Raw genomic sequence first — 13,606 nt, 5'->3', positions numbered from 1 at the left:
AGTACTACTTATTGTATTACAGTACTAGAAATTGCAAGGCCCTTATTAAATTAAATAAATTTATTTTACTAAATATTGTTTTTGCCATTTTTCTTCGCATCTAGACAAGATTGAAGAATATCTGCTTCAAAGACAAAAGAAATTGTGCGGCCAGGCCAGTAGATTTACACCAGCAACAATGCGTGATAGATACAATGTTGACATTTCACAGATGTTCACCGATTTGGAACTACTGAAAGAAGCTAAAAAGAATGAAGGCTGCAAACCAACAACATTAACAGAAGTGGTAGATGTTATCAGCTCCACACCTGGATGTAGAGCTCTTATAGATGGGGAGGGTGGGATAGGTAAAACTACCTTATTAAGGCATTTATCATACAACTGGGCTACGGCTACTCAATCGATTAAAACATTTAAAGGTAAAATTGTATTTCTTTTAAGTGTACGGGATTTAGACAAAGATGATAAAATTTCCGATCTCATTGTAAAGCAACTGGATATGGAAGATTTTAATTTAAAAACAGATCTCCCAGATGATCCACGGTTGATTAAGAAATTCATAAACAAACATGACGATAAAGTTGTACTGCTACTAGATGGGTTAGACGAATTGAGATTTAATAATCCAAGCGTAATTAGTCTGTTCAAAAACAACAACCTAGAAGAAAGTACCGTGATACTTACTTCACGATCAGAAAGCATAGATGAATTCGTAAAAGAGAGTGACGTACATGTAAGGGTTAAGGGATTTAATGACGAGAGCATAGGAAAGTATATTGACAAACATTTTGAGTATTTTGAAAAACCAGAATTGGGAAAGTCCCTTAGAAAGGAATTAGATATGTTCATAGACGATGGGTGGTCTTCGCGAACACGTAAACATGAAGACGTATATTCAATGTGCAAAAATCCCATGCTGCTTTTTTCAATCTGTTTGCTATGGCAAGACAGTCAAAGCCTTCCTACAGATAAAGCTGAACTCTTTAAAGAAATATTTCGTAATATTTTAAATCAGTTCAACAAACAAAAACAATTCGCAAAGCTTTCTAAATTTGAAGACACACCAGCAAAATACGTAAATGCTATGATATTGCTAGGAAAATGTATGTATGATAGCTTGAAAGTAAATCAACTTTCAATAAACATGAAAGATTTGAATGCTAAACATACCACTAAAGATTTGGTTGATATTTCCGTGAAACTTGGATTTGTTTACGAAGACGCACCGAATTTAAAATCGAATTTTGATAACATTTATATGCCTCCTCACAAGTTGATAGTAGAGTCATTGGTGGGATTTTACCTGTGCAAATTATGTGAAAGTGAAGGTATGGATAATGAGTGCTCAGATGTACGAACATTACTTACACCATTGGATGATGATGAGTGGAAGGTGATACGAGAGATTAGGCATTTACACAGAGCGAGAGAGTTTGCAATTGGTTTCCTTGGTGATAAAGCTGGCGGTTTCCTCAAGCACTGGGTTAAAAATCGTTTGTCAAAATATCGCTATCTGTTGAGATATTTAAACTTTGTTAAAAAAGAACATAAAGATGCTGTGGTTAATGAATTAATTAGTCACATGGCAAGCACAGATTTAGAAATTAATAATCATTTGGATGATATATCTGCCTCCATAAGAATGTTTATTGATCACATTAGTCCAGGTGTACAATGTGATGGGCATTTCATACGTCTAATTATGCATTTGTATTGTATGCAATAATGATATTGATAGTGTCAATGTCTTTTGTAGTAAGATGGCATTGGAGGGAAAGGGAAGAGTTATTGCACACATTTTAGGCATTGAAGATAAATGTGACTTTGTTGGGATTGGGAATCTATCACGTGATGTATTTAGTGACTTTGTATCAGAATGTTCTCTCAAACAAGTTCAATTAGCATTACGTCGTCTCGATATCTATGATAGTAAACTTCACAACATTGATGTTAATACATTGTCTTCATTACTCATTATGTGTCCTAAGCTGGAGTGGCTTGTCATGTGGTATTGCAATCTATCAGCTGACGACATTCGTCACGTGTCTGAAAAGTGTTCAATAAGAAATATTAGATTTGATCCTCGTTAGTTTTCACTGATAACGTATGTTACTTCTACTATATAACAGACACATTTTTAAATCTCGCAGCAAGCTGGTGTCAATTTTTAATATCGCAAATAATTGCATTTCTAACATTAAATGTGTATACAATATAAAAACGACCTTTTATATATAAATCGTATAGTAGATTAAATCAATATGATAATCTAAAACATAAAATGTTTTTAAACATTTTATTTTGACATACTTACCTTCATCGACGGAGCGCGCGCGCGTACTTCCGCACGCGGCACACTAGCAACGGAAGTAATAATTATTAACAGCTGTAGAATGCAGATAAACAAGAATGTTTGTTTCTTATTCATTATAATCTTTATAAGCTGTGCTGCCATGTTTAATGAAAATGATTCTTTTATAATAATGCAATGTTTTTTACTTGATATATTGTATAGAATTGGTTGTGCGTGTTTTAAAGTAATTATGTGATGATATTATGTGTCAAAATAATATTAAATCATAAATGTAATTTCACTTTTTATAATTAGGTTGGATGGTTTTAACCATCCAATACTAAAAGTAAAGTGGTACAACTTGAAACTACAAAACATAACATTAACATAATGATGAAACGTAATTAGTTATCAAAAGCAGTTTTATTAAATGAAAACGTAATTAGAAATTAAATTAACAAATAAACACATTATGAGATGTCTTTGGCACAGTAACAACAACAGAACAAAGTTGTAGTAGAATTTTTAAAACTAAAAATGACAAAAATCAAACAATGAAGACATTATATAATATAGTTTGATATCAATGATTAGTTTCATGTTCTTGTTTTTAAATATATTTTTTGATGTAGACTTATTTTTTATGTTATGATGTAGAAATAGTGAAATATAATTATGTATAAAATAAATTTAAGGGTGAAAATATATAGATTGGAATAATTAAAAGTTCTACTTAATGTTCAGATATATTTGTATACAGTCTTTGATTTTCTTTATGTTGTAATAACATTTGGTGTTAACAATAGTTTAAACCTGAACACTGTGCTGACTTGTAATAACACTTGGTGTTAACAATAGTTTAAACCTGAACACTGTGCTGACTTGTAATAACACTTGGTGTTAACAATAGTTTAAACCTGAACACTGTGCTGACTTGTAATAACACTTGGTGTTAACAATAGTTTAAACCTGAACACTGTGCTGACTTGTAATAACATTTGGTGTTAACAATATTTTAAACCTGAACACTGTGCTGTCTTGTAATAACACTTGGTGTTAACAATATTTTAAACCTGAACACTGTGCTGTGCCGAAAACAACAGTAACTACTTGCATAGAAATAAATGTCATAAATACCATTAACGATCACAGATTTCAATTTGTGCAATATTGGGTATACAGTATGTGAACCCAGTACTGAGATCTTTAACTCCATGACATTCTCATCGCAGGATTCCAGAACCTTAAACACAAGGTCGCTGCGATCCAATAGGAGCTCAAGATCTGCGTCGCTGATGACTTGTTCTTCACAGTTTTTGATAATTGCAGAGTGATCAGTGGAGCGTAACACTTTTAGTAGTTCCATGGGATCCATCACAGCTTTTGAGTCTCTCACCATAGTTTTACTGCCTTTGAATTTACCTAAAAAAAACAAGATAATGAATTTTTTAAATGAATGAGAACAATCAATGCCTAGAAGTTTGCATACTACTGTAGAAGTCTATAAAACAATATGATTAATTTAACGCATTCATTTGAATAAACGCCCCGGGCGTTTATTGTTCAGGAGGGTTTTTAAGGAGGTGTGAAAGACAAAATTGACCTTGATGAATGACCATCTTCTCCAGCTTTCTCTTTGCAGCTGCTCTCTCCACTATCTTCTGGCCAATGGTGTTAATGGTCACTAACCTGTACACAATCACTGGCTTTTCTTGACCAATTCTGTGGCATCTATCTTGGGCTTGTAGATCTGACTGTGGATTCTATAATATAACTATAAATGCTACTTTACAATGTATTGAAAGTCACTACACTAAAACAAAGATTACACCACAAGCTTGTGACTAATTATTATAACATGGGTTCAAGGATGTAGCCAATCAGACGCGCTGAAATGAGTCACTAGTGCGCTCTTTATTTTTTCACTATCATGCACTTGAGTGCAAAAAGTGCGCAGCTAAAAAGTATATTGCACTCTGTGTGTAAATCGTATGTCAGATTATTGATCACGCTGTAATAAAATGTAGTAATTATTTATTTAACTTACCCAATCACTGTCATATATAATGACTGTGTCAGCTGTTGTCAAGTTGATGCCTACCCAATCACTGTCATATTATATAATGACTGTGTCAGCTGATGTCAAGTTGATGCCTAACCCACCAGCTCTTGTTGAAAGCAGAAAGATGAAATAATCAGGACCATTGCTAAAATTACTAGTCTGAGAAAGATAATAACACAACTTTCTTCCACTAATTTTGAATAATTGAGACAAACAAACAAAAAACTGCTACAACCAACTGATATTAAAGATAATTAGCATTAGGTGGACATTTGGTAAAAATTAAGACAAACACATTTTCTATTTTTTCTCAGTAAAAACATTCATAATACTAATTAACATAATACAGCAGTAGTTGCTAAAATCAGAATGAGTGTATCAACTTAATTCAGTATCATTTATATTTACAAGTTCTTCCAAATAATTCTAAATTTCTTCATCTTCACCATATACCTGTTGTTGTCTCTCAGCAAAAGCCATGCTGCCATCTAGACGACAGTAGTTGTGGTTTCTTAAGTGGCAGTAATCTTCAAGTATGTCAAGCATTGAGGTCATCTGGGAAAAGATGAGGACCTACAGACAAACAGACAAACAGATCAAACATGGAGGTCATCTGGGAAAAGATAAGGACCTATAGACAAACAGATCAGACATGGAGGTCATCTGGGTCATCTGGGAAAAGATGAGAACCTACAGACAAACATATCAGACATTGAGGTCATCTGGGAAAAGATCAGGACCTACAGACAAACAGACATATAATTCAGATGTTTTTATAAAATAATCCGGTACCAATTGCCAATTTCATTAACTTATTACATTCTTTTAAACTAACATGAATATTTAAGATTGATACCTTGTGCCCACGCTTCTTTAGTTAGGTAACATTCTCTCCAACACTAAAAGCTTTCCGCATGACTTGACAAGATCCTCGTCAACATTGAACTGTTGCGTGACCGGATCAAGTGGATACTCCAGTAGGTAAGGATGGTTACAGCATTTTCTTAGTTGCATTACAATGTTTTGAAGCTTAATATTAACTACTGATTCTGTATTTGATGGGGTCACACCAGGTGCAGTTGGTTCTCTGAAATAAATAATAAAAGGGGCATAAAGTAATGTACTCATGGATGTTGGTAGTGGTGGAGGTGGACAGGGACACCCTCTCACCAGGTGCAGTCGCTTCTAGAGCATCCTCTCTTGGGTCGACCTTTTGGGGTCAATGTTACCTCTTCTTTTTTCTGTGGAACAAAAGGACACCAAGATGAGTGACAACAACATTCTTTTTATATACACTTCAATAGTTTGGAACTTAATAACCTAAGGCACCTAAACAAACTATAGAAAGTGTGGCACTCGATTTTTTAACTTTTAGTTATCAACCAATCATTGGCTAATTCTTACTGCAATTTTTTAGCTACAGAATCTCGACTCATTTATTTTAGCAGGTGTTTCTAATTTCATGTTAACTAACCCTAGATACTCTGGCTTGTAGGCAGCTAGGTTGATTATAACAGAGCCATGGCACGCACTGTTCTTACCTTAGGTTTGACCTTATCAATAATTGACCTGTCTAGAGTTGATGCGTAGAATTCTTGTTGAATACTCATCATTGGTGCATTTACAATGATCTCTTTCTTTGGAGGTATTGTCAGTTCAGCATCTGTCTTTAAGCGTCATAATATAAATGATCTATAAGATACAAACAGTTTTAATATCAACATTAATCTGTGCATGCCCAGTATAATCTGTTCCAATCTCATCGGGACTATAATTGGTCGATTTAACGTTCGGTCTGATAGATGGAGCAATTACCGTTCCCTTCGTTTTCGATCTAAGAAACTGTTAACTGATTTGTTGGCAGTACCTGGTGCATCATGGATATAACATGTTGTTCTCTCTCCTTAGCTACAATGGCTTCTTCATCTTCGTGACTTGAAAATGAATTAAAATCAAACCAGGATTCAAACCTGAAAAATAAAATAAAGAAAATTGACATCCACATCAGTTTTGTTCTTATACAGAGGGAAATTGTTTGGTGGGCAGTGATTGACATGTTTGCCTTTCACACCTGCTCGGGAAAATAAAAATCATGTCGCATTTTGTTTTGTTTTCACGACGCACCATGTGCCATGTTCTTTTTCCTCGATATGCGTGTAGCTGCATGACACGTCATGAAAACAAAAAGTCACTAATGCTGTACGACGCACAATCTGTTGCGAACCTCAACTGGAGCAGGACCGGATCCAAATTGATAACAATTAAAACTTACGTTTGTAGATTATCAAACACTTTTGGTAGTAAGAAGTTTAGCATAGACCACAACTCAAGACAGGTTGTTTTGAAGTGGGGTACCAGTAAGTAGAAGTCTGTTGGCAGATTGGTACGTCTTCAGTTCTCTAAAATAAACATAGTTGAATACAAATCAAACAATTTATCTTACCACCTTATTATATTAATAGCTTGTATAAAGTTGGAGGCTAAGTTGTACTGCTATAAATTCATTACAAACATGTTGAGATATTTCTATAAACATGATGGTGGTTTCCAAACAGTGAAAGTGGTAGGTAAGACAAGGTTATGAACAGACTTAAGTTGGTATGTGAAATATAAGCTGGGTAGAATCAATTTAGGTTAGGCTCAACTTCACTCAGCACAAATACTTCTTTACATGACACTCTGTGTGTAAATTGTATGGCAGATTATTGATCAGGCTATAAGAAAATGTAGTAGTTATTTGTTTAACTTACCCAATCACTGTCATATATAATGACTGTGTCAGCTGTTGTCAAGTTGATGCCTAACTCACCAGCTCTTGTTGAAATCAGAAAGATGAAATAATCAGGATCATTGCTGAAATTACTAATCTGACAAAGATAATAACGCAACTTTCTTCCACTAATTTTTAATCATTGAAAAACAAATTAACATGATTCTTGGCTGCTATTTAATTATGAAAAAAAAACAAAAAACAAAACATGGTCTGTGGCCTGTTACAAGTCCAACTGATATATTCTATTAAAGATAATTATTATTACTTGGACGTGTAAAAATTAACACATTTGCCAACTGAATTAAGTTTTCTCTTTACCTTTAATCTGTCGTATTCTTGAATACTTACATGTTGTCTATCAGTAAGAACATTCTTGCACTCATTTAAAAAAAAACAAAAAAAAACATAATAATACAGCAGTAGGCCTAGTTGCTGCTAAAATCAGGATGTGAAATGTCTATATCAACTGGCCATTCTTAATTGTACATTCACTATAATTTACATTTACAAATTGGCAAAAACATAGTTGTTTCTTTACTCTGTATCCATGGGTGCTTACCTGTCAACAGCCATCTAGACGACAGTAGTTCTGTCTCTGTACATGGAGGTATATGTATGTAGAGTAGGTCTACATGTTCGTTTTGGAGGTATATGTGTAGCAGCTGTAATCTTCAAGGGGGAACAGACGATCGGGACCACGGACGATCGGGACCACGGACGATCGGGCCCAGAAAAGATGGTCCCGATCGTCTTCAGCGTTTGGCCCGATCGTCATACCAGTTGGGCCCGATCGTCCAGTGTTTTCAGAACCACGTTGGGCCCGATAGTCTTACCAGTTGGTCCCGATCGTCTTAGCGTTGGGCCCGATAGTCGTTTGTGTTATATAAAATAATGTGCCACATTTCATCATTTTTAATTCCTAGTGCTAGTGTCAACGTGCTTTTCTTGCGTAATTAATAATAATAATAATTTAAATTAATAATAGCCTGTTCTTATATAGCGCATAAGCAGGCTCTCAATGCGCTTTACATCAAAAATAAAAGCAGGAAATTTTAATTAAAAAGGTTAATTAGATTTTTTTCTGATTTTATCATAATTTTCCCCTAATAATTAACACGTCTACTGGTTTTAAAAATGTCTTACCAATACTCTCGATTTATGAATAAATGTGATTGATTTTGATTGTTATTATTGTGTTGTTTGTATTTGCGTATTTATTTTTTTTTAATTTTCCGAGAATGTTTTGGGTCCGATCGTCTTGTTTGTTGGGCCCGATCGTCTGGGCCCGATCGTCTCTGGGCCCGATCGTCTTTCACCCTTGATGGGCCCGATCGTCTCACGATTTGGGCCCGATCGTCTTGAAGTGGGCCCGATCGTCTGGGCCCGATCGTCCGTGGTCCCGATCGTCTGATAACCATCTTCAAGTATGTCACGCACTTTCATCCTGCTGTGAGAAGATGAGGACAATTAAGATCAGACATTGAGGTCATCTAGGCGGTGTCAGATGAAATCGGTCGCGCTTGAAATCGGTCGCGTTTGAAATCGGTCGCGATAAAATCAACTTCCGGTATTTTGTATGGCGCGCCGCTAGAGCTATACTTTTGATTATATCGGTCGCGTTTGAAATCGGTCGCGCTATTTTGTATGGATCGAGCGGGATGCATGCTAGAGCGGGATATACATTTTTCGTTTATATAGATTTAATTGATATTTTTTAGGAACTAGATTATTTATGTGGATATTTTTTATTTGGTTAATAAATATTTATTGTCAATCATTAAATTAATTTTTTTTTTGTATTTCACAGGTCTCGGAGAAGGACTGTGTCTGTTCAAAATGGCCATTTCTAAACACGTTTAAATATTATATTAGGCATAATTTATATGTACTGTAATTAATATATTATATAGAGAATATACGTCTGTCGTGTCTTTTATTATGCAAACAATTACGTATGGTTTTAGGATATTAATAAAATATATAGATAATATGCCGTTATAAATCAATCTACCGGCCTACAGTAAGACTATGATGTACAATGATTGACGTGAGAATAATAATGTATGGATAATGAAGGTGGACACGATTCTCAAAGAGGTAATCTGCACTGATATTTAAACATTTATATTTACGAACGGCGTATGAATGTGAGACACTGAGTTGCACTTACTTAAATTTACATTAAAATGGATATGAAAGGATTTTAAAATTTCACAAAAATGACTTTGTATGAATCCTTTTAATCTTAATAAACAGCACACAAAAAATTAGATTCAAATACCTAGTAGAACTTGAGAAATAAACAAATTAAATTTTGGTATAAAACGTCCGCAAAATGGCCGACCAACTGGCACGCCATCTTAATTGTTATGAACGTTCTATACGCACGTACGAGATCGTCAAATTTAGAGTTTGAAACACCCGGGGTTGTAGCCACGGCAGTAGTCGTTTTGTGATTGGTTAATGAATTTTAATACAGTCCAATCACCGCCTTGTCTCGTTCGCGGACTGTGTGGTGTAAACAAAATAAACAAACCCATCCTACACGAAACTCACGTGTTGCAATCTCCCTGTTGCTGCAGTCGTAGAAAATATCGATATTTCACAAATCAATAAAAAGTTATGTCTGCAAAGATTGTACGTGAAAAGAAGAAAGGGTGTATTTGTACATCTCACACTAAACCACTCACGCAGACTACAAAGTAGGCTAGGTCTAGTAGACTATAGTTTCTTCTAAATTCGCTAGTACTATACTAGGCCTACACATAGAGTTACTCCATGGCCTACAGTACAAGAGAGTAGTAGTAGCCGGTCCACCGACGAACCTCCAGGAAGTGGACAAGGCGCGGGCGTAGACGTATGTAAAAGGCGACGTAAATAAAAAAGGTAAGCTTGTGTTGAACTTGTTTTTGGCTCTGACTTTTGTTATCGACTAATATAGTAATATAATAAAACTAATAATTAAAGTAGAGCAGAGGTGAGGCAGAGAGGATTATTATAGTTTAGTTAGTACTGTAATTAAATAATAACCTCCTTCTGTTTGTTACCAAGTCATAAAATATAATACTATATAGGGCCTAGGTAGGATTGAATAAAAATAATAGTACATTTCCATCCATTTATTGGTCTTATCTTTGCAGATTTATGGAATCAACAGTACATGAGATGGCTTTGAAGAACTCAAATTATATGGCAGAAATAGTGTGTGGAATGAATTTTATTGAACAAATGTATCATAATGAGTTTGGAACAAGCAGGATTTTTCAAACGGGACATAAATTACTTTTGAGACCTGAGTGATACATTTTAATTCTATCAACACCAGCCAGCTCCATCATATTCAAGAGATGGATTCTTTCATAATTGTCCATTGTACATAGTATTTGGCTAAATAAATTTAAAAAAAAGTACAGTAGTGGTTTATTTGTTTATATACCCAGACCCATTTAGATGGTTAAACACTATATGATGCACTCCTACTACTAGTGTACTGTCTGGTAGTACATTACCATAGTTACAGTATGACTGTAACCATAGCATTCACGTCTAAAGCATTCTATTATGCATATTTTACTATTCTTCATAAATATTTAGTTCTGTAATTTTAATTGTCTGCGCTCATTCTATACTTGGTGTCTTAGTATACTGCATATGTATCGTGCAAGCATGATCCAAGTAGCATCTATTATAAAGTACGCTGGGCATCTTTTTATTCACCTGAAAAAAGGAAAATGAATAAGCACATGTTTATCTGCCCTCAAAACAAAATAATAATTTAGTATAATGTATTATGTAGGTTTGATCAACAGTTTAAAATAGCAATGCTCAGTATCCTGTTACCTTAATATTATAATTTGACTCTAACATTTGCGCTTCCATTCCAATCAATAAATACATTTGCTTATCCCGTCCATCAATTATCATAGTTGCACTCCAATTATAGACCTGTAGGTAGGTAAAAATACAAATGAATTGTTTATTTATACTGTATTAATAATATATGATACAAGCTCAAATACCCTTAACTAGACCTGGCCTGGCCTGTTATACCCTTTATTACTACATTAGAGAAAATCCACCTCTATTCATTTTATTGGGAATCCTAATATTTAGTTAGTATTCAGTGTTGCCTAGCCTAGGGCGGCATGTAATAACAAAAAAATATTTTAATATTAATGCGTTAGTCAGAAACGGACACTACAGCACACAACAATATTAATAAACGTACTTATAAATAATGTGTATATATACATATACAGTAACACAATTGTGCCTACCATTAACACCCTCAACGATACATCAAGGAGCATACCCTCTCAGCTCACCTCTGGCCGGGCGACTAAACATCGTATCCAGCAGCAGTCATCACTACTAAAAAGGCCTAGCCTAGGCCTAGCTAGCTCCAGGCCATGGCATTGTCAAACACCATTTACTCGTCCAACGGTTTCTTCAAAACGATGTTAACACCCGTGTTAACAAGACGATGTGGACGAATTTCCATCAATTTCAGTTAATTACAACGAAATAATAATAAAATGAATGTTTCAATAATACGTGTATACTAAATAGCGAAATAAACATCGCTCGCGAGAGGAGGGTCGAGAGAGAGGCGCGCCAAGGTGATCGACTCTGTGATTCTCACGCATGCGCAAAATAACTCCGTGTACCCAGCAAGATAGGCATTTGGCTATGAATTTCGTGAAAGGTGGCCTTGAAAAACGAAATTAAAATCCGTTTAAAAAAAAACATGGTTGATAATATGAATTAATTTTATTCGATTAAGCTAACATACTTATCCAAGAATAAAAGTATAAAAGCGATAAGTAATTACTACCATGCTTTTGCATCAATCAATGATTTACTCCTAAATTCCTATCTCTGTAATACAAAAATAACTTTTAGTGACGTCACAAAAAGTTTTTCACAGGTTTCCCAGGGGCGTTTTGAGGGCGTTGTCGTCCTCCAAAACATTAAGTATGACTATGGCAAGCTTAAAACTGATTGATCTACACGTTGAGCCAATAAAATGATATTGCTAGGAACTCTTTCATATCCATTTTAAATGATTATTATAAATGAAGAAATAAAAGATAATTATTAAATTATATATAAATCATGCTGTCAAATAATAGAAAAAGTGATTTGTTCGGAATTATTATGGATAAGCAAGCCTGTGAGCTACAGCGGTTTAATTGCTTTAGCTTATCCTTGCCTCCTTAGATTTCCACGTGTCTTGATTTGGTTACCTATGTTTTAAATGTATTTCGATTTTAAAGGCTAAATAAAGAATGAATGAACATGATCTCATAATCGCGTCGAGCATCTATAGCTCATTGGATCGTTTCACAAAAACACGTGCAGGAGGCCTATAGACGTTTCAAACGTATGGTTATTAGTAATAGACGTCATCTTTACCTCGCCATGGACAACGATCGTACGTGTTTTGTCCATGAGTTGACACACAAACAAGTGCGTGTTTTTTAAATAGGGGAAACCCCGTCAGCAAAATAACGTATTGTTAGAGGAAACAGCTGCACGATCATAGAAGGCGCATCTCCGATATGGCTTATGTGGGGGGTTATTTCAGTTACTCGCCTTTTAACCATCCGCATATAATGATCATTTTACTAAAAACTATTTTAAACATTAGAAATATATATACACATTTGCCTCAACAATAATCATTATACACTTAATATTATCCTACATAACGGATAGAAATAAAAATAAGGTGATCGAATAGTATGTTGTTAACTACATTGATATGATATAATCTGCCAGTTTATAGTATAAAAATGGATACGCTGGCTTTACGGGCTATATTGTAAAAATTATTGTTTTTAAATAAATTGTTCTCTTTTATGTAATTGTTTGCATAATAAAAGACACGACAGACGTATATTCTCTATATAATATATTAATTACAGTACATATAAATAGAGGTAAATTATTATATGCCTAATATAACATTATGCCAAATATAATTTAAACGTGTTTAGAAATGGCCATTTTGAACAGACACAGTCCTTCTCCGAGACCTGTGAAATACAAAAAAAAAAAAAATTTAATGATTGATAATAAATAAATATTTATTAACCAAGTAAAAAATATCCACATAAATAATCTAGTTCCTAAAAAATATCAATTAAATCTATATAAACGAAAAATGTTTATCCCGCTCTAGCATGCATCCCGCGCGGCTCGATCCATACAAAATAGCGCGACCGATTTCAAACGCGACCGATTTCATCAAAAGTATAGCTAGCTCTAGCGGCGCGCCATACAAAATACCGGAAGTTGATTTTATCGCGACCGATTTCAAACGCGACCGATTTCAGACGCGACCGATTTCATCGTAAACCATCTAGGCCCAGGCCTAGATAGTAGTAGGCTACTAAACTAGGCTAGTTAGAAGTCACACTTTCCTCCTGCGACTCTCTAGTTTGTGTGGGCTAGAAAAAAGAGAAAAAAAGAGTGG

General features: G+C 34.7%; 1 protein-coding gene, 1 long non-coding RNA gene and 2 pseudogenes across 2 annotated transcripts in view; 1 reads left to right on the top strand and 3 right to left on the bottom strand.

Annotated features, from left to right (window-relative positions):
- LOC144835635 (lymphoid-specific helicase-like) overlaps positions 1 to 4,873 on the bottom strand; it is a 49,802-nt pseudogene extending 44,929 nt beyond the window's left edge.
- LOC144834630 (uncharacterized) overlaps positions 179 to 13,606 on the top strand; it is a 29,768-nt gene continuing 16,340 nt past the window's right edge. The window contains exon 1 of the mRNA XM_078689511.1: positions 179 to 2,005. Within this exon, the coding sequence (XP_078545637.1) occupies positions 179 to 1,726 (1,548 nt within the window). The 3' untranslated portion in view covers positions 1,727 to 2,005. The remainder of the gene's footprint in view (positions 2,006 to 13,606) is intronic.
- On the bottom strand, positions 4,782 to 7,701 carry LOC144835634 (lymphocyte-specific helicase-like; annotated as a pseudogene).
- On the bottom strand, positions 10,328 to 12,188 carry LOC144834731 (uncharacterized). Its single transcript, XR_013611002.1, has 3 exons — positions 11,406 to 12,188; positions 10,969 to 11,073; positions 10,328 to 10,845 (listed from the first exon to the last, which is right to left on the bottom strand). It is a non-coding gene; the product is annotated as an uncharacterized LOC144834731 (long non-coding RNA).

The sequence above is a fragment of the Antedon bifida genome, chromosome 2 (assembly GCF_963402885.1).
Source record: "Antedon bifida chromosome 2, ecAntBifi1.1, whole genome shotgun sequence".
Lineage (NCBI taxonomy): Eukaryota > Metazoa > Echinodermata > Crinoidea > Comatulida > Antedonidae > Antedon > Antedon bifida.
The sequence above is the reverse complement of the archived record's forward strand: the minus strand, read 5'-3'. Positions and strand labels throughout refer to the sequence as shown.